Source organism: Lytechinus pictus, chromosome 2 (assembly GCF_037042905.1).
Source record: "Lytechinus pictus isolate F3 Inbred chromosome 2, Lp3.0, whole genome shotgun sequence".
Taxonomy (NCBI): domain Eukaryota; kingdom Metazoa; phylum Echinodermata; class Echinoidea; order Temnopleuroida; family Toxopneustidae; genus Lytechinus; species Lytechinus pictus.
Genome location: NC_087246.1, coordinates 20,243,221 through 20,267,325, shown reverse-complemented (window position 1 = coordinate 20,267,325; position 24,105 = coordinate 20,243,221). Strand labels below are relative to the sequence as shown.

The window sequence follows — 24,105 nt, the reverse complement described above, 5'->3', positions numbered from 1 at the left end:
CAACTTGACTGAAACATATAGTATTACACAATGCTTATTCCACATGTTCAGGGAGGAATTAATTATTGTTTCACTTGACATTGAGACAAAATTAGAATGTTTCATATAATAAAATACAAAAGAAATAGTGAGTGGATGACACCATCAGTCTCCTCATTTGCTTACTGACCAGGATGTGCATACAACTGTTTTGTGAAATTAAGCGAAACTTTAAAATGTAATATCTTTCTCATTTTACATCCGATTTTGATGAAATTTTCAGTGTTATGCTTGTTGGATTTTTCTCTTTTTATTCAAATCAACCTTTTGATGGGGGTGGACTTGTCCTTTAAGAATACTTTTTTGTTAGCCCGCGACTATTAAGAAAATATCACCAATGTGGCACGGTCTTCCTCCTCAAGATTTTGTCTAATTAGCCTCTGAGCACAATTGATTGTATTATGGAAGGTTTTTAATTTTGGCGAATTTGATAAGGGGAGGCCTCATATTTTTTAAAAATAGTTTGATGATAGGGGATCAAGAGGATAATCGTGACATCATACTTTACTTTCAATTAGTTATCTGACCCATTCCAGACTCCTTCAAAATGTTCAATACCTATATCTTTCTTCTTTCTCATTCATCTTCAGACATTTTACTTTTAAACTATTTGAGAAAAAAATAATATAAGGGGCTCTCCTGGTTGATTTTTTTTATATCTATAAAAAGAGAGTTAAGGGGTTGTGGATTAACATATATTGAGTACCGTGTACCTTTCAGTATATTATTATTCGACTTTCATGCAGCGAATTGAGACATTTGTCTGAATATGATGCATGTTAATGAAATATTTCATATTCTCTCGTGTTTAGAAAGAAAGGGGAATACTGTGCAATGGTTTTTTTTTATCGAGTATATATTCATCATTTTAGATGTACATGTACACTCTCTTGTTCAGTACTATTTTCATCATTTTAGCATGATAATGATGAAGATACATTTAAAAAATATATTTAATACATAATGAAATTTGTAAATAATTGTTTCCTCTGTATATAGCTTATTGTACCCAATGTGTACCAAGATATAGAGGCTTGTAAGGATAGAAACGCTCTGTTTAACTATAAATGAAGAATTTTTCAAATATGTCATTCATATTGTTAGGGTTGTGATAAGTTGATATTAGACTATAAAATGGGTCCCACAAAAAAGGAAACCCGTTTTCAAAGATATATTTCACAACTATTAAATATGCTTTTAACTATAAATTTGATACTCGTGTAAGAGTGGAATCTCATCTCGAATTTGAAACCATCAGCTTTATAAACAATGAATATTGAGACATATCACAAACGATTCGCGCAGAAACTCACGTGTGAATCTGAATCCACTCACATATCAGGGATCAGTTAGAGAATCTTAACAAAGAATACAAAATAAATACTAATGAGCTAATCGTCGAATAAGCACGGTCGTGGTATCTCGAACCAATCTTGTCCCATTATACTGCGCAACCTGGTTTTGACATTAAAATTCAAACTCGTCTTGCTCATTAATGCGTGAAGTGTTCGTCTCATGTTTGGTATCAAAGTAAAGTAAAATTATTGAGTTATATGATTATGTATGAAATATCATAATTTATTTGCATGTGGAGAGAAAAAAAGACATGGGAATCCCGGTTTCCTTTTTTCTGGGACGCACTGTATAATGGATGTATTATGTTCTACGATATATATACATGTAGCAAATAAGAAAGATCTGGTAGCATGATATTCATCTTGTCTCTGTACATTTTATTACCGTAAAATAAACACATCAAATTAGGAGAGCTGGCTATTTCATCACATATTATGATTATGTATAGACAAATTATTCTACCTGAACGAGGAAAAAATCGTCCTGAACTGACGCATGAAACTTAAACAAATTATAACGCATTTGTCTTATATCAAAAGATTACACTCTAAATTACAGGGATTTAAAATAAGTCTAGATGGATTGTAGTTAGGGACCAATCGATTTCTGGATTTTGTTTTAATCCTAAAGACTTAAATTTAAATCTCAAATGATTTAAATTTAAATTAAATTTAAATCTTTCGAGATTTAAAAAAGGAATCTGAAGGATTCAATTAAATCCGGAATTCGATTGGTCCCTAACTACAGTCCATGTGGACTAATTTTAAATCCCTGTAATTTAGAGTGTACTGAACGTACACAGTTAATTTTGCATGGTTGTAATAAAACTGATGTAACTGAGGCCGTAATTATTTCACTCACCAATTATAATGGTATATCTACTTTCGTTTTAAGGAATTTCTAAGACGATTTCGACAGCCAAGTGTAACACTGATGTTTTTAAATCCTCAATTTTCTTTTGATACTAAAGTGCAAAATTAAATCATGGATAAGATTGATGATATCCTGAAATATTCAACAGAGTTTTGAATATTAATTTTTGCTAGAAATTACCATTTTATATGATATATATTATGATACATTGATCGTAGATTACAAGTTTTTGAACAAACGGAAAGAATTCTAGGCTAATTACACATAAGGACATTACTAATATTTCAAAGTAATTATCAAGTAGTAAAATTATATTGTTATTGTACTTGTTTTTACAATTTCTTGGCACACTCTGTAATAAAAACTAATTTATCCGACATTATACATGTTATATACAAGCAACGGCGGCTGCAAGGGAGGACTGTTATAATACAATAGTCTGCAACGTAACATGAACTAAGTTGTATTAATCAATGTTATTGTGGTGTTATATTATCAATAACGCCCGTTTCTACCCATGCGCATCATTGATGTACTAAGCTCAATACAAAAGTAATATCGTAAATATACATGGTATATAACTACTTACATATGCAGATAATGCCAAACCTTTGTAAATATAGATAACACACATATTCATATAACCGATGATATAGTGGCTAGTAGTAGTAGTAGTAGTAGTAGAAGTAGAAGTAGTAGTAGTAGTAGTAGTAGTAGTAGTAGTAGTAGTAGTAGTAGTAGTAGTAGTAGTAGTAGAAGTTGTAGTAGTAGTAGTAGTAGTAGTAGTAGTATAGGTAGTTTTATATAGCGCTTTTCCCATAACGGCTCAAAGCGCTTTACAGCATATTAATACCCCGGTATGTCATTATTACAGCAAAGTATCGAAATATAAATATAAAAACATGCATGTACCAACGAATTGTATTCATTGAGGCTTTCCCTTTCTATTTTTGCATAGATTACTTTCACAGATTCATTTGATTTCGTTTAGAATGTTTCGCAATCAAAATATATGAGCTGATATTGTTGAAAGGCTGTATTGGATGAATGCATTTCTTTTATTGTTTCCATTTCATCAATGTATATTAAGATTATGATTATCATGAGTAAACATACCTCCTTATATAAATACGCAATTGATTATAAATAAAAAGGGGATGATTATCTTTCATTTTTAATCAAACCCTATTAAGGGTTCAGCCTGATCGATTTAGCTCAGCAAGGAAATTATTGGATCAATCTACAGTGATCTGCTGCAACCTAATAAAGGCCCCCTCACACCTAACCGAATTGCCTGAAATATGCCTTGCGATGGCTGGCGAAAGGCATTTTTTCAATCGTTTTCAATGGTAACTGATAGTAAATCATATTTACCCTTCGTGTTTTGGTTCGTACACCTTCTGAACTAACAGCTGCGATTATTCAAATTCGTGCGGATATTTTGAACATGTTTAAAATTTCCCGACGAATTGAAAATTCGTTGGTCACGAATTCGCATCTCTTATTTAGGCTGCGGTAATCGTTCTTTTAGCGTTTATGTGTTATTGTCGCGCATAGTCCCTCATCGCGCTTTTGCCAAAGTGGACCGATCTCGAAAGAATCCTTCGAAGCAATACGATGACAAAATATGAGTTGCGCATGGAAACGAAGATACTATGACAAACGGATTTTCGCTTGCCATCTTCTATGCGAAGGGAAAGCAATACTAACTTACTTAATTTTGATAGCGATACATTACACGAAGACAGACTATGGATTGCGAATGCGAGCAAATGACCAGACGGATAATTTGGCATGTTGCGTGGATGACTTTTTCGGCCGTACTCCGGACGAATCTGGTCGCTTTTTTACACCCGAGGAGCGCACACAAACGTACAAGAACGCCCAATCTTTTCCCTCGTCTTCGTTTCTAATCGCACGCCATATCAAACCATTGCTCACTGTTCGTTCGTCTTACATTAACCAAGGAGAGAGTGATATCTCCTTGCATTAACCCTTAGCTCGCCTTCGGCTGCAATTTACTCAAAAAGGTGAAGCGAAAAATCGATATCCTTCGCATGTCATATTTATCCTTCGCTTACCGTTCGTTGATAAAACTTTTGACAATAGTTACTGATCGCATGATTTGACGAAATTTTTATTTGAATTCGTTGAATTCGCGTACATTTCGTGCATTTTTTCCATTCGTTACCCTTCGTCCGCCTACATTCGGTCAGGTGTGAGGGGGCTTTAACTAACCAGATTATCTTACCGAGTTAAACCGACGAAGCCCTGAAACGGCTTCATCTGGTCTTGTCGAGGTGAATGTGATCATGTGATCCTAAAATAGACGGCCTTCATTACAAACAGTGTCCCTCATGTAAAGCTGCCATGCAGGCCATCAGGGAAGAAGAATAGGTGTACACACGCCCCCGAACATGCCGAAAATGTTCATCGTGGGCATGTAAGCTTAAATCTTATCCTGAACCTCAAAACAAAAAGACAATAACCCTCGGGATATCCTCCAGGAACTTGACCAGATCATGATGAATGGAAATAAGTGTTAGATTTAACACTATCATAATGGGCTCATTCATGTGAGATGTGATAACGTAGAATCATCATCCAGGTTGTCATAATCCACCGGACTCTGATGAATGTTAACTCTGATGTAATCTCGGCTCTTGTGATGGTGCCTGTTGTAATTTTCACCTGATTGCGAATAAAGCAGAGGACCGACGGTTTTAGGTCTTCTCCGACGGACATGGTGATAAGGATAAAAGCCTTACCAAAGGATAATAGTGCATCAAGTGAGAATCAAACCGGCGACATGTCAACCTTCTGAGATATCACGTCCTCTAATTCTTCATCATGCTGAGAACTTTTAGTATTAGTATATGAATCTGTTGTCTGGCTTAGATAAATGAAAGTGTTAGAGTAGAATCATGTTATCATAGTCAACCTGGACCTTGATGAACATGGTGTCGTCACGGATGTAATCCAAGGTCTTGATCATGTTGAGGGGTACGAACTTCTGAGTGCCAAAGCTGGCGTTGCGCTCACCCAGAGGGCGCCCCAGGAAAGCTTTGTTCTCCTTGCAGGGGTTTGGTTTGATGTTGTAGGAGATGTTCCGACGGGCAGTCGGGTCCTGGCACTGGTCGATGAGAGTGAATGTGATCCGATGGGAGAACGGCCATGGAAGGAGGGCGTCGTACTCCCCGCGGTTTATACACACAAAGATGGACATGAAGTGACTCTTGGCTGTATAGGGGAAAAGGGGGGATAAGTAGCAACGTTTGTTATCATTTCTATTTCTGTAGGTCTACGATTACGATATTTGCCACGCAGTCAAGCTTAGCTTATAGTGGCTACCCCTGCAACCTTCTAACAATCGATATATATTAATAGAAAATGCAATTATGTTCAATGTTTTGCTTGTCAGTTATACGTATATTATTATTGTATTTTCTTTGTTTATGTGTTTATGAAAGAGTGTTGCAGAAACCAATAAATGACATGAAATGAAATATTCATTACACATTATTCACTTTTATTTTGGTATTTTCTTCAATTTTTTCTTGGGGGGACGAGGGTATGATTACTTTTTCGTTTTATTCATTAGCGGAATATATTTTATTGCATTTCCATTGTGGTATTGTTCTGTTTATATTCTCATTATGAAACTTTCTATCTTCTTCTGTTTCACACATGCGACCCACTTTCCATTCTCTTCCTTCTAAAAATATTATGTCATATTCGTTCAAACCTTCCCTTAGTGCTAAATGAAAGAAAAATAAAGACCGATTTGAGAATAGAAAATGGAGAGTTCGACTGTATGTCATACATAACACTAGAGCGTTTTCGCAATCACTAGGCGGCCGCTCTCTACAACGCACCAATTCCTTTGAAAATGCAAGTGAAATCACAAAGGAGAGCTGATAGGCTTTGTCCAAAGTTGGTGGAACGGGACAGCAGCGTCGTCTGGTAACTCTGGACAATGACATATTTGCAATTGTTCGTCCGGCGCAAATCTTTGGATAATCTGCTGTCCCGGGCCACCAACTTTCGACAAAAGCCTCTCAGTTCTTCTTTGTGATTTGACTTGCATTTTCAAAGCAACTGGTGCGTTGTATAGAGAGCGGCCGCGTCGCGATAACAAATACGCGGTAAATTATGCAATATGAGACAAATGAGGTGGGAGCCTGGTGCAAAAGAAACCAACCTTTTCCATCTCCGTTTAGACAGCAAGACACCGAGAGTCTGTAGCCATGTCGACTTGTCAAGAATGGTGGACTGAAGATGGTGACCTTCTTGCCTTGCTTGGCTTCCTGCATCCTCTCAGCATACTTGTCAATCTTCCAAACCAGCTGAGATCCGTACAGCTTCTCAAGATCTCGAACCTTCTGCATGCATACTCCGAGAGAGTCCTGTAACGCAGTGAAGAATACAAGACAATGCATTGTTCAAATCATCCAAACACTTCCCTGAAATCGTGAAACAACGTTTCAAGTAAGACGGTGTTTTTACTAAGACGGATACTGGATTGACCATTTTTCACAAAACACATGACAAGCAAACACATGCAAAAAAAATGAATATAACTTGGGGGAAAGAGTCGGCTCCCAAGGATCCGAGAGCATTTTTACCTAGAAACTTTTGCATACTCTGTCAAAGAAGAATAGGAATTCTTTACACACTTAAAATGTTGGGCAACATACTGTCCACTGTCTTGGGTAATGTATATTGGTAAAAAATGTATATATATTCTGGACAATTTTATCAAATTGAGCAAATTTATTACCAAAATATTAGTTTTATTACCCAATTTGGGCAGATTTTAACCAATAGTTGTGTGGACAGTATGGTGCCCAGAGTTGGTTAAAAGTTGGGCATTTTTGCCCAACTATTTTAAGAGTGTACAGTATAGTGGCACTTTTGTCGGGATATTATAGATATCTGAATGAATAATTGAATATTTAATGCTGTCTTCTAAAGCTATATCAATTCCTGACTGAGCTATTCAAATGTGGTTGATTTAGTAGCGAAATCAGTGATGTTCATATTCATACCTGAAAAAAAAAGCTACTGACAGCCTTTAAGAAAAATTGCATTTGTTCTGGCATGCAATTTATTTCATGTCAAACAACTGTTCTTATATTCATGTTTACCAATTAACAAATAGGCCAAATACCAAGGCCTACGTCTCAAATGCTATGTCATATTCTGAGTGAGGAAGTAGAATATTGTTCTACCTCTCCTGAAATACAGGAATTCAACACAAAAACTAGACATTCTTTGGTGAAAATACTTGAACTGTATTCAAATGCTGATGTATTAAAATGTAGTGAAAAAAAAACCAAAAATCGCAGCCTTTTCTTTGCTCACCCGAAAATGAACCCGACTTGCTTCCCATGCGTTTGTAAATTAATTCTTGTGACGCAAATTTACATTGCATTATATTGTGTTCTGATATGAGTTTTGGGGACAATTGGCTATTGAAGGTCAAGTCCATCCCAGAAAGATGTTAATTTGAATCAATAGAAAAAAAAATCAAACGAGCATAACGCTGAAAATTTCATCAAGAATTGTATGTAAAGTAAGGAAGTTATGACATTTTTAATTTTCGCTCATTTTTCACAAAAACAGTTAAATGCACAACTCAGTGACATGCAAGTGGGAGAGTTGATGATAACCATCACTCACTATTTTCTTTTGTTTTTTAATGTTTGAATTATACAATATCCTTATTTTTACCGATTTGACATTATATAAGGACCAACTTTAATAAACCCTAATAGTTAACGCCTCATGTTCAGGGAGGAATAAAACTTTGTTTCATACGATAATTAGGAGAAAATTTGAATATTTCATAATATTTCATATGATATGACAAAAGAAATAGTGACTGGATGACGTGATTAGTCTCCTCGTTTGCATACCGACCAGAATGTGTATATTTTAACTGTTTTGTGAAATTAAACAAAACTTTAAAATGTCGTAACTTTCTTATTTACATCCGATTTTTATGAAATTTTCAGTGTTATGCTTGTTGGATTTTTATCGTTTTATTAAAATCAACATTTTGATGGGATGGACTTGTTCTTTAATAATAATTTTAAATTGAGGTTCTGATTGAATAAGTTTGTTCGAGCGTGGTTTCCACCTTGTAATGTCAGTGCCCCCACACCGCCTTTAATATCTTCTCAAGTATTGGCATGATTGGATTACGATGCATCCTGATCGTAGCTCATCAGAATTAAATTCACGATAATAAGCGATCGTTTACGGCATCGCATCCGTTTATCAGTCTGTTCCCGCGCTTAATGTCGCCGACATACAAACAAAACGGTTCATGAAAACGGACTGCACACCAGTACATTATTATGCATGGTAGACCATTAATTGGTCTTGAGCCTTGATTTGGTTTGGTTTTACTTACCGTATAAAAATCACAACAAAATATATTGTACAAAATATAAGATTAAATATATAAACACTTAAGCACTTAAATCACTCTATTCAGAGCCATTTTTCGTGTTACTGTGGAATTACTGTGTTACTGTGAAATTATCATTAAGAATAATGAATATCACTCCTGAATGAATTCTATGGCTTGCAGCTGCCGCCCATTTGCCAGTGTATGAAAATTAATTATGTAAAAAAAAAGCGGAGCCATACACAATGAATGCACGGGAAATGACTATCAGCGTAATTACCCACGACATTAATCAATTATTTTATGCACCAATTATCAAGGATAATAAATGCGCATGCTCACTCGCATCTTGAAGGATAGTATACATGTAGGTTATTTCGATCTCTCTTTTCAAAACCCATCAGACAATATTATGGGATAAATGACAAATATTCCTGTAGAAATTGAGTGATACTCTGTTAGTAAAATGGGATAATTCAGATTAATCATAATTTTCTCAAAATACGAGCAATACGCAGAGCAGCATATTATAGTCAACATTCATATTCACCGTCATAAATATTATCAGCAGCAGCATCACCACCACCATCATCATCATCACCACCACCACCACCATCATCATCACCACCACCATCATCACCATCATCATCACCACCACCACCACCATCATCATCACCACCACCACCACCACCATCATCATCACCACCACCACCACCATCATCATCACTACCACCACCACCACCATCATCATCACTACCACCATCACCACCATCATCATCACTACCGCCATATTCGATATTCATTAAAAAAAAAATGAAGGCCCACCTACTTTGAAATGAATTCAATTCTATCATCAAGTTTTTCATTTCATTTCAAAACAAAACTATTCTTAAAACAACCTTTTTTACAGCGGAATCAACAAAATAAACAATAAAGAAAAGTTTATGATTAAAGTTTTGGGAGAAAGTGATACAGGTTCTATGAACAATAAATACAATATGCAGCTAGCATGTTAAGGGACGCACCATTAGATACCCAGGGGGGCTGAAAGTTTGGGTTGATGAAAAAAAAAATTCTTCTTTGAGTAAAGTTTTTTTTTCCTTAGTCCATTGAGACAACTTTTTTTGTTTGTTTTTTGGCTCATATAGCAAATCAAGTTTTTTTTTTTTTTTTTTTTGGGGGGGGACATCCAGCCCCCCGGATATCTAATGGAGCATCCCTAAAATGTAATAAGCATGGCAAGAATTCTTACCTTATGTTCCATGAGAAGTTCATTATGTTTTTGCTGTTGTTCGTTATTCTTTAGCATGGTATTTCCAACGAATGTAAGATGTTCAGTTGGCTCATCATTGATGTGCTTCTGCATCCTCTGTCGTTCACACTGAAATAAAAAATGTTATACTGAATTAGATTTAAAAAAAAAAACATTTTCACTCTCGTAAACTTAACCAGAAAGAATGAACTGAGAGTAAATACGGATGGTAAATGTCCATCTAGCCTCATTTCGAAGTTCAAATTGAGAAAAGAAGTAAAGTTTTATACTCAACTTTTACTCTCGATTTGAAGTGGCCACATGGAACGCTCAGGAATATTTGGGTAATCCATTGTCCCATGACACTCCAAAGAGAGTAAAAATAAAATTTTCATCTGACTTCATTCGAGCTTTAAGCTACATTTATATTTCTTGTTCACCCCTAAAAGCATAATCCTTCTCTCATTTTAGTATTTAATAATGAAATATTTATGTGCATTTTATAAATTTTGGAGTAATCTCGGGGTTCACTCCCAAATCTTTAGATTATCCATTGGCCAGCATGTCACTCCGAGTCCGAATGAGGTAAAAATTATATGATCTCTTCGAATTCACTCTGACACAGCATTAAAAACGTACTTCTTTAAATTCACACCCTTAAGTCGTAAGGATTGATCATTTACTCTCACTTTCCAAGGTGTTGAAATGTTATAGACTATACTCGGTACCCATGGTACTATTGAAAATTCATGTTTTATGTACATGTATTACAATCTTCTACTCACCTTGTAAGTACAACCAAAATCACTAAATGGACAAGGAATCTTTGATTTCGGACAGTCTTTGTCGACGTGTGCTTTTACCTGAAACCAAGAACAAGTGGACACAAGGATCATAGGCTACAGTTTCATAGATAATTATTCGATTATAGTTATTTTTCAGGTATTACCTTATTTTCTTTCCAAAAATATTGATTTCCTAAGATCTTATAACTTTACAAAACAACAATTTAACTTTAAAAGCATTATTACGCATAATCATGAACAAAAACAAAACTATACATGAAGCAAATTAATAGATCTGTGCAAACCCCAAAATGGCGTCGTGTATTCATAATTAATAAAACGATCTTAAGAGGGTGGCATATTTTATATTACATGCTTTCTTTTTCTTTTGTTCAACAATTCTCGATTCCCTTTGTCTGATTTTGCAAATAAACTTCGTGTCCTGCATACTGGATTCTTTTACCATTTTCTTTCTTAAAGTAATGCGATTAGGTGATTTACTACGCGGACTATTATTTGTTTCTCTTTAATGTCACAGGAGAGATTCTGAACTTGTCGATCCCGCGATTTGGATACTCGTACCCCGGAGGGGGGGGGGGGGCTTCCATTGACGAGTGGATACCATGCGCGACCATAGGGTCTCAAAAAGCACCCTAAACACGTAATTTCCATATTCTGAAAATGCACCCCTTAACAAGTATTGGCGTGTGAAACCCTACCCTTAACAAGTATTGGAAACAAAACGATACTCTTGCCAAGTATTCCCTGAATTGACCCCCTAAACAAGTACAGCGATATTTTTATTGTTATATCGGACGTCAATCGGTCGTCGGCTTTACCTTTACCTACATCATTGGGTTTAGTACAGCCCCACCTCCCACATCTCGCGAAAATCGTACTCTAAAGCACGTAGTGTTGACTCTTGGGGCAAAAAGTACATCCTTTATAAAACATTTTAGTCTTAATTTTTTACAAATTCGACCCTAAACACGTAGCTTTCCTAGCGAAAATAGATACCCTTTTTCACTATTTTAGTGTTTTTGACCACCCTTATTACGTTACGTACGTAACGTGCCCCATCTTGAAAAAGACACCCTTTTTACGTGTTTTTTGGTCGCGCATGGTATCCACTCGTCAATGTAAGTGCCCCCCCCCCCCGGGACTCGTACACAAACAAGACAAAAAAAGCCTAGCCGTAAAAAGGAAACACCTATTCGACATGTTCTTCCATAATAAAAACCTATCGGTTATCTCAGATTCCAAATTAAATGCCCATGTAATTTACATGTGATAAAGAGGCTATACATAGTAGATATGATAATAATGATAAAAATATATATACCTCTCCGCGTGGGATCTCTGTAAGCTTGCAGCCGTTGGGACATGGTACGGGGAAGTTTTGGCAGGCGTTCATGTGAGCAATCTCGTCTTTGAAGAAGATCTTCTTTTGGCAGAACTCGCACTGGACCATACGTTTGGTACAGTCGTCCTCCAGATGTGTCTCTAAGAACCTCTTGTCGAAGTGGGCCCCGCAAACGTTGGGACACTCCACCTCTACGTACATACACTTTGCAAAGTGATCCTGCAAAGAAATTTCAATGTCAAAAAGAAATGTTGTTGTTTTCTAAATTAAGGTTTAAAAAGTTAACATTTTATTACACTTGGTGCCTAAGTGCTTCAATTTCATTGTGTTCTCTGCTGCATGTCGTCAGTTAGAAATTTAGAATTTAGTATTTCCCTGTCGAGAGAAATCCTCTTTCGCGCCAGGTTCACTCGCTAAACTATAGCTCACATTAGAAGGCAAGAATTACGTTTATTGATATGATTTGCCAAGCATACCCAAGACAAACACCATCCTTTCCATCTTAACCACAAATATTTCACAAAAGGGCTCTGCTGATAAATTCATTCTATAGTTCCTATAGCTTGTAATACTTATCAATAGATGTCTTTCTTTATAGGTTATCTCTAACACGCTAAAGACATTTAAATATTTATACATAAGCTGACCCCATTTAATAAAGGGAAACTCTATTCTATACCATGCCCATCAAAGTGATATGTGAGTACGTTACAGAACAATGGGAAGGGGAGGGGATTCGGAAACCCATATGTGAAAAATTAATAAAAGGATGGATTATATTAACAGCAAATACGCTGTTCAAATTTTGAGAAAGGATATATGATAAATGGAAATGATGTCGCCCTAAATGCAATTAGTGCGATTAATACACACTTTAACCTGAATAAAAATGCCTTTAATTCATTTCAAGCCAACTACTATCCCAATATCTACCCAGAGTGGCTTTGTACAGAGAGCTGATGCAGATATCATATATATCAATGTTCCCTCTTTGTGTAATATTTTTATCGAAATGCACTTTGTCAAATGCAATATAGCGCGAGGTATAGTCCCGTCACGAATGCTTTTTAAAGAATTTGACATTTTTTTGTATTATGCTATTGGTAGGTATATCGGATTATCCATTCCACATATATGAAACTTTAACAACATGCCATTTCACTTAGTAGAATTCTCTCGTTTTTACAGTCTTGTAATTATCAAGAGAATATAATAACGATGAATAACTCACCAGTAGGGTTACACCTTGTCAGAATAAACACCAAATATATTGATAGCTGAAGTTTTACAAAATGGTAAATACAGTAGCACTCAAATTTAACAAATTTACAGAAGATTCTGTTCCTAGAAGTAGTTTTCTCCGGCATCGTTTCGACAATGTTTGCTCATTGATAATTTGACAGTTAGAGGAACAGGTGGAGAAGAAGGACAGGGGATCGATCTGCCCGTTATGGTTACCATATCAACGGATTACTTTCGCTTGAAGATATTACGACCGTCAAGATCATACTTACGGCGGAGGTTAAAGTCAATTCATCAGTGGATATTGATTGGTGCGTTTTTGTTTTCAATTATTAATTTTGTAAAAGACACTTAACAAAAATGCTGCTGAGAACTTCAACTTTGAATGAACTTCGAGTATACTCAACACGGGGAAGGATATATATCTTCCGTACAAAATCTATACAGCTGTATATTAAACAAAACCTTCATTTTTATAAAAAGTGGACTAACAATGACATTTATGAGCATTGTAATTTCATTTTTGAATTGATAGTTTTCACAAGGTAAACCTCCCCCCCCCCTCCCCAAAAAAGATAATAATAATGAAACGAGTGATAATTATCCCCAATGTTTTTATACATGATTAATAACCTTCTGTATAAAAGCGAAGTCTTAACTTGATTTCAAAAGAAAGGCAAAATGCAGTTTGAAAATAAAACTGTGAAATAGCAATTTAGTGTTATTGGGTGCTTGTACAGTATGTTTATAAAAATCAGAGATAGAAGCAGGAAAGATATGAACCTAATATTTCACTGTTTTAAACAAAAATCAGTGTTGAAAAGCTCCTAATATCAATTCCATATATCGCTGGTTTGTGCCATGCAGGTCCTCACATGGCGTGCGCTATTATTTACTGAATGGGTCGTGCCAAAATAGTCCGACAAGCCCCAAGAACATGGTTAAGGATACCATTTTAAAGTGCTCATTTGGTAATAAAAACTTGTTTATCTATAGTGTTTCATCGCAAATTATGTATATTTGTTATTACCTTGTTTTCCTTGAGTACCCCTGTCCAGGGACACCCCTTGTCGTAGTTGGGGCATTTCACACTTAGTTCACCGATCTCGTTTCCAAATGCTGTATCAACGTAAACCTGTATTAAATATATAAAATACGCAATATGAATTACAATGCAACTTAAATTTAAAATCGATCCCATATCGAAATCGAAATCGATTGTCAAATAAGTTATGAGGCCTGTTGCATAAAACATAAAACCCCCCTCGAAAAAAAATCTGCAAATAAATTCAATTCAATTTATTTCCATTTTAAAATGCAACAATATATACAGATCACTACAATGTTCAATACATCTCAATACTAGTATACTGGGGGATCATAAAAGCACAAATAATGGCTTGTTAAAAATTATCCCTTACAGTACAAGTAAACATTCAAAGATAAAAACTCTGGCAAACCAAAATTATGCCATTTATACTTACACATTACAAAACTGGCAAAAATTGTCCGAGTTTTTCTTTAATGCAACAGGTACCTGGCCATTTTAATGCTCGCTACAATACAATCCTATTCATGGATCAGTGGATGATAATACAAATGAGAGAGCTGATTAAATAAACACGCACTCACTTTTTTTCTTCTTAAGCCTATGGCATTGATATGAAATATTTCCATGTTTATTTTTTTGATGATATAAATACATTTGATTGAACCATTATAAGTTACAAGAAAATCGATTATATAGGTTCATGATGGCGTCAAACCACGTTTTACATTCGAATGAAATAAAGTGAAATGCTAAATTTTCATAGAACGAAATATAAAATGAATAGCGGGTGTGAGACGTCATTGAATCTCTCATTTACATTTCCAACCATGTTCTTAATATATTTGTTCTTTAAAATTCTACATCTTTCTATACGTGGACTACGAGTTTGATAAAACTGTAAACGTTGTTTCTTTGATTATCATGTATTCATTCAAACATCTTGCAGGGATCTATTTGTAACTGTTATTCAGATATTACAAAAATTACAAAACATGATCAACAAAATGGTAAACAACATGATGAAATTAGTTTGATTAAAAAATTCATCAATTTTGTCAGACAACTTCTAGTGCAAGGCTCTCGATTATGGCCGTGTTCTGCCTAGCCTGAAAACGTCGTACAATATTTTCAATATTATGCGGGCCTAATGGGGACAAGAATATCCTCGCATTAGATGATGAATTCAAATACAGTTTTACAGGGATGTAAGGTCAGCCTTGAGCTTTTTACACGCAATGGCTGATTGGTTTGAATTATTTATGAAAAAGCTAATGAAAAGGGTCCATCGCCTATTCCTGTTCCTTCACTGACATGTGTGCTTTATTCCTATGGAGACAAATCGATAATGGATGAAAGTCTTTGTGGATGGACAAGGGGGCGTATAGGTAATCAATAAGGGGGTATAAGACACCCCAGTAGAGAGGAGAAAGGGGGTACGGTGAGGTCCCCGGGTTGGAGGTGTGTTTATTGTAAAGGGTGTGGTATGTAATCGACTGGCCGTCTCCGCGATAAGTCAAAATTCATGTACTTATTGAAAATAGGGGAACTATTCTGACTGATCGCCATACACCAATCTAGGGATTTTCATTTCATTTCATTTATGACTGTCCGGGATCAGTGAAGTGAAGTGAAGATCTTGATGAATAAAGATATGAAACATCATAATGCAAAATACAAAGGGACGTAAGAGCTTTTTTTTTTTGGGGGGGGGGGCGGGGTGTTATAAAATTATAGTGAATAATAAATGATGGTGCATGGGTGGAAGTATGGGTTGTATTATGTATATGGGAATCTTTCTAGATATGCCAGTGGATGCATGCATCATTCATTATTAAAGTTATCAAATTAAGATGATGGAATGTAAGAGGGGTGATAAAGGGAATATAATTAGAAAGAATATGATGAAATTGGAGATAACAAAGCACGAGAAAATTACCACAAGGAAGATCATGATTAAAATTGGAGGTTTTATAAAATGGTAAATGGTGGTGATTTTTTTTCCATGATTGCTAAGAAAGCATGAATGCTTATATAAAGCATCACTAGACGCAGAAAATACAGTGTTGAAACAAAAAACAGTAAAAACTACACCAGTCTAAGCCCTGATAGAACAACGCCTTCAGGTGTTAAACATACACAATGGATTATGGACATAACACCAAAACCAATAGAATGTGCCATAACAAAACCATTGGGTGCTAAGCTTACACCGCGAATTCGACACTGCATGGTGTTCAATGTTTGGTCGTGTGGTCCTCTCAACGCAAACTGGTATATTTTTAACACCACCGTTCTTACAGAATGATTCATAACAAAGAAAAAAAATTAGAAGAAGTATGAGGGTGTTCGAGTAGTTTCAATTTCGATTACACTACTATAGCATCATAGATGTGAATGGAGTAATCGATTTTGGTGTAATGCATGTTTTTCTTACCTTATCCCTTGCTACTGGAGACTGATCTAATGGGCATCTTGGAGACACTCTGGAGGAAAGATTTTAAAATGAAATGGTAGTTATAGTAATGGTTATAATATTAATGTTAATGATAATGAATCAACAGCAAAATTAAGTTTATAATAACAATATGGGATATAATAATCTTTTCATTATCATTATCGTTATTATTACTATTATTGTTTTAATTTTCATTAATATTATCATTAGTAATAGTAGAAGTAGTAGTAGTAGTAGTAGTAGTAGTAGTATTAGTAGTAGTAGTAGTAGTAGTAGTAGTAGTAGTAGTAGTAGTAGTAGTAGTAGCAGTAGTAGTAGCAGTAGTAGTAGTAGTACTAGTAGTACTAGTACTAGTAGTAGTCGTAGTCGTAGTAGTCGTAGTAGTAGTGGTAGTGGTAGTGGTAGTATAGCAGCAGCAGCAGTAGTAGAAGTAGTAGTAGTAGTAGTAGTAGTAGTAGTAGTAGTAGTAGTAGTAGTAGTAGTAGTAGTAGTAGTATCATCAATGTTATCATGATTATTTATGATCAATTTCGTTTCGTGAAATGTTTTTTTTATGAAAAGAGATGAAAGAAAGCTTGATTGCCTCTCCTCAGGTAGCAACATAAGCTCTGTTTATCAAGGCGGCAAGCGCCTCTCTATATGCATGATCGCTTCACGGCATACCCCTTACAAGCGTGATTGATTGATATTGTTAGTTCATGCATCAATATATCTAACGACCTTATTATGATGCTAATAACGCGCTTTCACACAAGTTTGATGCAATTTTTTAGATGGATAAAGTTTTCTTTTGATAGAGTAATTAATTTGCCATTTTGTCATTGTCATGATGACATGCTTATTATCCACTTGGTCTACCAGAAGATGGTCTGATTGCCATTTGGTCCCACCATGTCATGTTCTATTAATTACATTATTGATTAAAAAATGTGTTATTACAATGAAACATACGAGGTATATGTATATCAGTAGTACAGTCGTGTTTTTCTTAAAATCGAATCCGTAAACAAACAGTTTTGGGAGTAAAGTATGACAATTGTCACATTTTTAATCTCCTAAAATGTAGAACAATATTATATTTACATGAGAAAATTAAAACAATAGTGAGTAAAATTAACGCGAGTCAATGGACACATTTTATAGAGTCAAATAGCAGACATAGATGATGCAAATGACACAATAATTGTTCAATAACCCTTGTATGTCTAATGACACATTTGTTTGTGTCACAGAGGCAGATTGAGACCCGGTTTTGTGTTTTGTTTCGGTTTTTTTTCTTCTTTTTTTTGCTAGCTTGCTTGTCATTTTGGGCCCAATTTCTCTTCTATGATGTCGACATTTACCTCTTTTTGTAGCTTTTTTTTTTCTTCTCCCATTTCTCGTCTTTGGTTTGATTGTTTTATTTCCGTCATAAAAATGCACAACAGTATATACATGCACAGAAAATAAAGAATAACATACATAAATGATGAAATAAAAACTTCTTGACATTGACTATTGCATTATAGTAATTCTTTAAAGTAAAGTAGAGACAAAAGGCCAAAGACAAAAGACAGTTGGAAAGTGCTCTGCACCAATTGTGCAACTGGTCTTCCATGGGGACCAAATTTAAAGAGAGAGGGGTAGATAATAAGGGAATAGAAAATAAAGAAGATAAAATTAAAGAAAGAATGGGGTCTATAAAGAAGCAGTGGCGGATCCAGGGGGGGGGGGGGCAAAGCCAGCCCGTGCCCCCCCCCCCCCCTTGAGAGGCACAATTAAAATTTGTAATGTAAAAATGCCGTTAAAACAGAAGTGTGCCCCCCCCCCCCCCTTTATGAAAGTGAAGACGTTTTTTTTTTTTTTTTTTTTTTGCTGGTCAATTTTTTTTCTCGGAAAAATGTGCCCCCCTTTTGGAAAATCCTGGATCCGCCCCTGGTCAGGAATCGAGTCACTTTGAACTGGAAAGAGTTTTTTATGTTCACGACCTACCTTAGTAGCTCAGGTAGACATGACGAGCAGCAACGGTGACCACACTCCTCAAACTGTACCGGGTATCGAAGTATCTGTTGGCAAACCGTGCATATGTACTTCTTGTTGACCTCCTCGGTGAAGACCACTTCCATGTCACCCATTGTGATCCCATTCTTCTTCTTCTTGCCTCCTCCACTTCCAGACGACTTCCCAGATCCGTGTCTTGATCCTTCTTCTTCTTCCTCCTCCTCCTCTTCCTCCTCCTCGTCGTCGTCTTCGTATTCCTCGTCATCTTCGTAATATTCCTCTTCCGGCTCCGGCATTGTTGTGTTTGTCAAGTGTCAGAATGGTATAAAAAAAATCAATGAGCAAACGTCGACACGTGCTCACTTGATTTCCCTCTTCCAACCTCTCGAATCAAATTAAAATCCAATCGATGAGGATTGTTATTTTTTCTGCTTCATTTGTCTATCCTCTCCTCTTTATTAAGGTGAGATGGCACGCAATTTTAAACTGGCGCAATCCTTTTTTTATAAAAAATAAATAAAAACGAGTTGGAAAAAGTTTCAATAAACGAAAGTGGTTTGGTCACTTTGGTGAAACTATTTTGGTCGATACTTCAAAATAATTTCACCGCGTCTATACAGCTCTTTTCAATTCTTGAAGAATGATAGAAAAATGTTTCACGAATCAATCTCCTTCTCGAAGGTTAATTACTGTGACACAAATTCACTTTCGACGACAGACTTGTTTTAACACCGGCTTCCAAATTAGTCCGTGGGGCGTCAAACCTCCAATTTATGTTCCAGGGCCAACACTCCAGCAATAATATCACTAGTTGATGTTGGCGTGTCGATCGGTTGACAAGTTAGCTGCTCACTTTTTTAATATCCAGTATAATCTCCACGTTCTGAACTACGTCACAATGGTTCTCTCGAATCTTCCTCCAATAATATAATGGCGGGATGCTTCTTCAGTCTGCTAATGCTGATGCTGATGAATTATCAAAATCCAATTTGGGATCTGAAAATTAAGTGTGGCATTGGGAGAGAGAATGGATCAACGTCAAAAATTGAATACAAACACAATGTTGATCGAGTAAATCTACATAACTATTGTGACCTTGAACCTGCATTTTCTATTCTAGCAATGACCTGATGGGAATAGCACTACTTTTTGATGATAATTTGCTTTACAATTATCAAAATGTATACCATAGTATACCCTTGTATACCATTTACTTTTTTCATGTTGAAATAGAGAATCAAAATTAAGGCTTAATGGAAGAGCCGTGGTGTAGTGGTTCTGACTCTCGCCTTGTAAACAGAGGGTCGTGTGTTCGAATCCCACCGCGGTCTAGCGTCCTTTGGCAAGGCGTTAATCCACACTTTGCCACTCTCGACCCAGGTGCTAAATGGGTACCCGGTAGGATGCGAAAGATATTGTATGTTTGAATTTGCCAGCGCCATAATGAGGCTGCGATGAATGCAAGGAATGCTCCCCAGGGAGTGGAAATTGTGCACTTTTCGTGCGAGATTGAAATGAATCCAATGACCGGGGTAATAATATGCTGTAACACGCTTTGGGCCATTCTGGGAAAAGCGCTTTATAAAAAATTGGCTATTATTATTATTATTAAGGCTTATTCTGGCGGATTCTGCCCGGCTGATTCGAGAGCACCTCTCAATTTTGTTGGTTGCATGGACACCGTCCGCCTCCATTCGAACTATGTAAGTCACCTCTAGAATCAGCCAACTTGACCTTGAGATTTGGATTCTCTATATGAACAGGAAGACAAATCACACTCACCCTGGCTGATTCGTAAGGGTTTCCACATCTGTATATAATTACGATCTATATACATGGCCCCGGAAAGTGGGGGTGGTGAAACACCCCCAAGATTTTCTTGGGGTGCTGCGTATGTTATACACCATAGGCAGCACCCCCTAGAAATTAGGTTGGTATGCTCAGGTTTGTGTCGAGATTTGACCCTAATCTCCTTCATTTGCGAGCGAAAACTACCCCAAGTTTAGCCTGTTAAAAAATTTCTAACCAAAATCCCCTTTATTTTGGACTGAAACACTTTTTTTGTTGGCTTATGTTCTTTCTTCTTTTTTTTTTTTTTTTTTTTTTGGGGGGGGGGGCAAAATCACCTTCATTCAATACCTCCTCTTTGGGGGCCCTGGCTCTAGGCCTATGTAAAATTAATTTTTAAAGCATAACACCGTAACTCATTATTTATTAGATCGTAATTCATTATTTATTACATCATAATATCATCATTTGATATCATGATCCAGTAAATTGAAGATCAAATTTGGCTAATTGGTATCAAGTGTGACCTTCCCATTCTCTAAACAAATTAGTTTGGTCAACGATGAATACCCTATTAGCGGTTACCCATGCGTCATAAATTTCATCGAAGTCTAATAAATCAACCAAATACAAGAGCATCGGAGCGAAGGTAGTTTGAGTATCCCTTCTAACAAAATAGAAAATGTAACCAGGCCTCCATGCAAATTCAGTTCAGGCAGTGTAATTAATTACAGAACGTGGGATAGTTGTTTTGAATGGTCACTATGACTACGACCATGGTTGGATTATGAACTTGATGTAGGCGTCGACAACGAGGAGGATAATTCCATCAGGCATGTCAGGAGTGGAAGTATTTTGTCTGGTTAAGATGAAATTGATGGTCATTTGCAATCGCAGGATAGGTTGCAAATGATAATGAGTTGATGATTATAGGGATGATGATGATGGTGGTGGTAGTGATGATGATGAAGGTGGTGATGATGATGATGATGGTTGTGGTGGTGGTGGTGGTGATGATGATGGTGGTGGTGATGCTGCTGCTGATAATATTTATGACGGTGAATATGATGACGACGATGATAAGGATAATGATAATGTTGATGATGATGATGATAATGTTGATGATGATGATGATGATGATGACGATGATAATGATGTTGATGTTGATGATAATGAGGATGATGAAGATAAAGCAAGAGAGACAGTGAGAGGAAGGAAAAGACCGTGACCTGATTAATCAACATTTCCCCAGGAAAATTTCTAATCAATTTACCTTAATTCAGCAAATAAATTATCCCCCACCTCGATGTATGTATAGCTCCAAAATATTTACTCCAATATTTAGTTGCCAATGGCTAAGCATAATTTCAGTATACCTACGTAGATTATTCAATAATGAACATCAAAATGGAACATACATATTATTGACTGCACAAATATCATGTTCGTGAAAGTGACCTATGTAACCCAATAATCACACCCGAGGTTCTATTGATTTCTGTTTAAGTATGAGGGGGTTCCCGGATTGAAATTGGAATATCGGTAGTGCATGGCTCCGATCATGGCTCGGTTTTCCTAGTTGAAAGGGAATTAAGTGATATAATATGAACATGATAAAGGAAATGAAATAAGAAGAAATTAAAATTGAATGAAATAGGATGAAATGAGATGAAAAGGGGGTATTGTGCTTACGGTATCATTAGTGATCCAGCGACTTTTCGATATAATCTCAACTATGAAAACATTTCAACTTCTAGCTCAGGAAAATGTCGGACCCATTGGCAGAAAACTCAATTTATCATTATAGTCTCCTGCATGTATGCATATTATTTTAAAACTGATTATCACATTTATGAATTATGTTTGAGGCCCGGCCTACTGATTCTTCATTGCGCGATGGAAGACTTTTCAGTATGGTTATTCCATCAACACATTTAGTGTTAAGTGATAGATGATTAAAGGAAGCACTGATAACTAAGCATTGTGAAATCAGATTTAAACCCCGATCTCGGATTAAAGTAAAAAGCAAACACGACAAGCTATAAATATACGCTTAAACTTTTAATTAAGAGCGACATGAAAATGCATCTTGTCGCCATTTTGTAAAAGGAACAGCCGATCGATATCGCAGGACATTCCAAACACACAAAGCTTACCAAAACTTACCAATGCTTACAAACTCCATGCAAACTTTTACTTCTTACATCGAGATCGTTTACGATCAGCGATCAAAACGTAGGCTACATCCAGAATTTACATTTCCAACAAAAAGGGGAATGTTGAAAACACAGTATCCTCTGGACAATATTGCTAAAGATGGAGACAAAGATGGGCCGCTTGGAGTATGGAACTATATAGTATTACCCCCTACTCTGCACCCCCTGCGTGCGAACTAACATGGTCATGATGGTCTACTTTGAGAGCCAGGCACTCTGCGATACACAATCGATTCAGTGACGTCCCAATCTTTTATCTTGTTATTGATTGTTAAGAAAGTTTGATTCCCCAAATAGAGACCAAAATGGATGTGGTCAACACTTACATGAACGGGGATGTGTATAATAATGGAATGTGGTACATCACATAACCTTCGAATTCTAGAAGGGGAGTTCGTGAACGATTAATTTAGTACACTTTGAGGAGGAGGAAGAAGAAGGAGAAGAAGAAGAGAAGAAGAAGAAGATGAAGTAGAAGAAGAGAAGAAGAAGTAGTAGAAGAAGAAGAAGAAGAAGTAGTAGAAGAAGAAGAAGAAGAAGAGGAAGAAGAAGAAGAAGGAGGAGGAAGAGAAGAAGAAGAAGAAGAAGAAGAAGAAGAAGAAGGAGGAGGAGAAGAAGAAGAAGAAGAAGAAGGAGGAGGAGGAGGAGAAGAAGAAGAAGAAGAAGAAGAAGGAGGAGGAGAAGATGAAGAAGAAGAAGAAAAAGAAGAAGAAGGAAGAAGAAGGAGGAGGAGAAGGGGAATATGCACTGTCAAAACGCTGTTTAAAATTTTAAGCACGTTGTTTAAGCCCGTCACTCTAACAACTACTGTTTAAACTTTTTAAACAAATGTTTAGACTTTTTAAACAAGTTGCTTAAAAAGTTTAAACAATTACAAAACAGTTTAAACAACCTGTTGTTCAGTTGTTAGAGTGACAGGCTTAAACAACGTGCTATTTTTTTTACTGTGTGGGACAGGTGCAAGACTAGCCCTGCTTGGCCCCTTGTGAGAGGAAAATTTACATTCTTCAAAGCCATGGGTGTCGATCGGTATTCTTGGTTGGGGGGGATGATTGACACAAATGTTCTTGTGGATGGGGATCTTTCAACATTACCCCCACTAAAATCAAAAGTTAGGACATTTGGGAGTGGTTGATATGCATGGTGTTCTTGCAGTGGCGTACCGTGAGTCACGGCATTGGGGGGGGGGTACCAGCAAAATTTTGAGTCACTTAGTGAGCGCGCGAAGCGCGCTCAGTTGCCAGGTATACTGACCTAATAGGGACATTTTAAGGACAGTACCATTAAACG

The 24,105-nt window shown here is 36.4% G+C and overlaps 1 protein-coding gene across 1 annotated transcript; it reads right to left on the bottom strand.

The window, feature by feature from the left end:
• Positions 1–1,751: 1,751 nt before the first annotated feature.
• Positions 1,752–23,010, bottom strand: LOC129254597 (TNF receptor-associated factor 5-like). The gene is made up of 9 exons (XM_054893099.2): positions 22,766–23,010; positions 18,803–19,807; positions 16,811–16,859; positions 14,356–14,460; positions 12,063–12,302; positions 10,721–10,798; positions 9,936–10,064; positions 6,470–6,674; positions 1,752–5,508 (listed from the first exon to the last, which is right to left on the bottom strand). The coding sequence occupies exons 2-9, from the start codon at positions 19,105–19,107 to the stop codon at positions 5,180–5,182; spliced, it is 1,440 nt and encodes a 479-aa protein (XP_054749074.1). The 5' UTR covers positions 19,108–19,807; positions 22,766–23,010; the 3' UTR covers positions 1,752–5,179.
• Positions 23,011–24,105: the final 1,095 nt, after the last annotated feature.

Bases quoted from the DNA above. Each gene is read 5' to 3' on its own strand.
- LOC129254597 (XM_054893099.2), bottom strand. From the start codon at position 19,107: ATGCCGGAGCCGGAAGAGGAATATTACGAAGATGACGAGGAATACGAA. The intron at 14,461-16,810 runs GTAAGAAAAACA...TATTTAATACAG, and splicing joins CTCCAGTAGCAAGGGATAAG to GTTTACGTTGATACAGCATT. The intron at 10,065-10,720 runs GTGAGTAGAAGA...TTTTTATTTCAG, and splicing joins ATTTTGGTTGTACTTACAAG to TGTGAACGACAGAGGATGCA.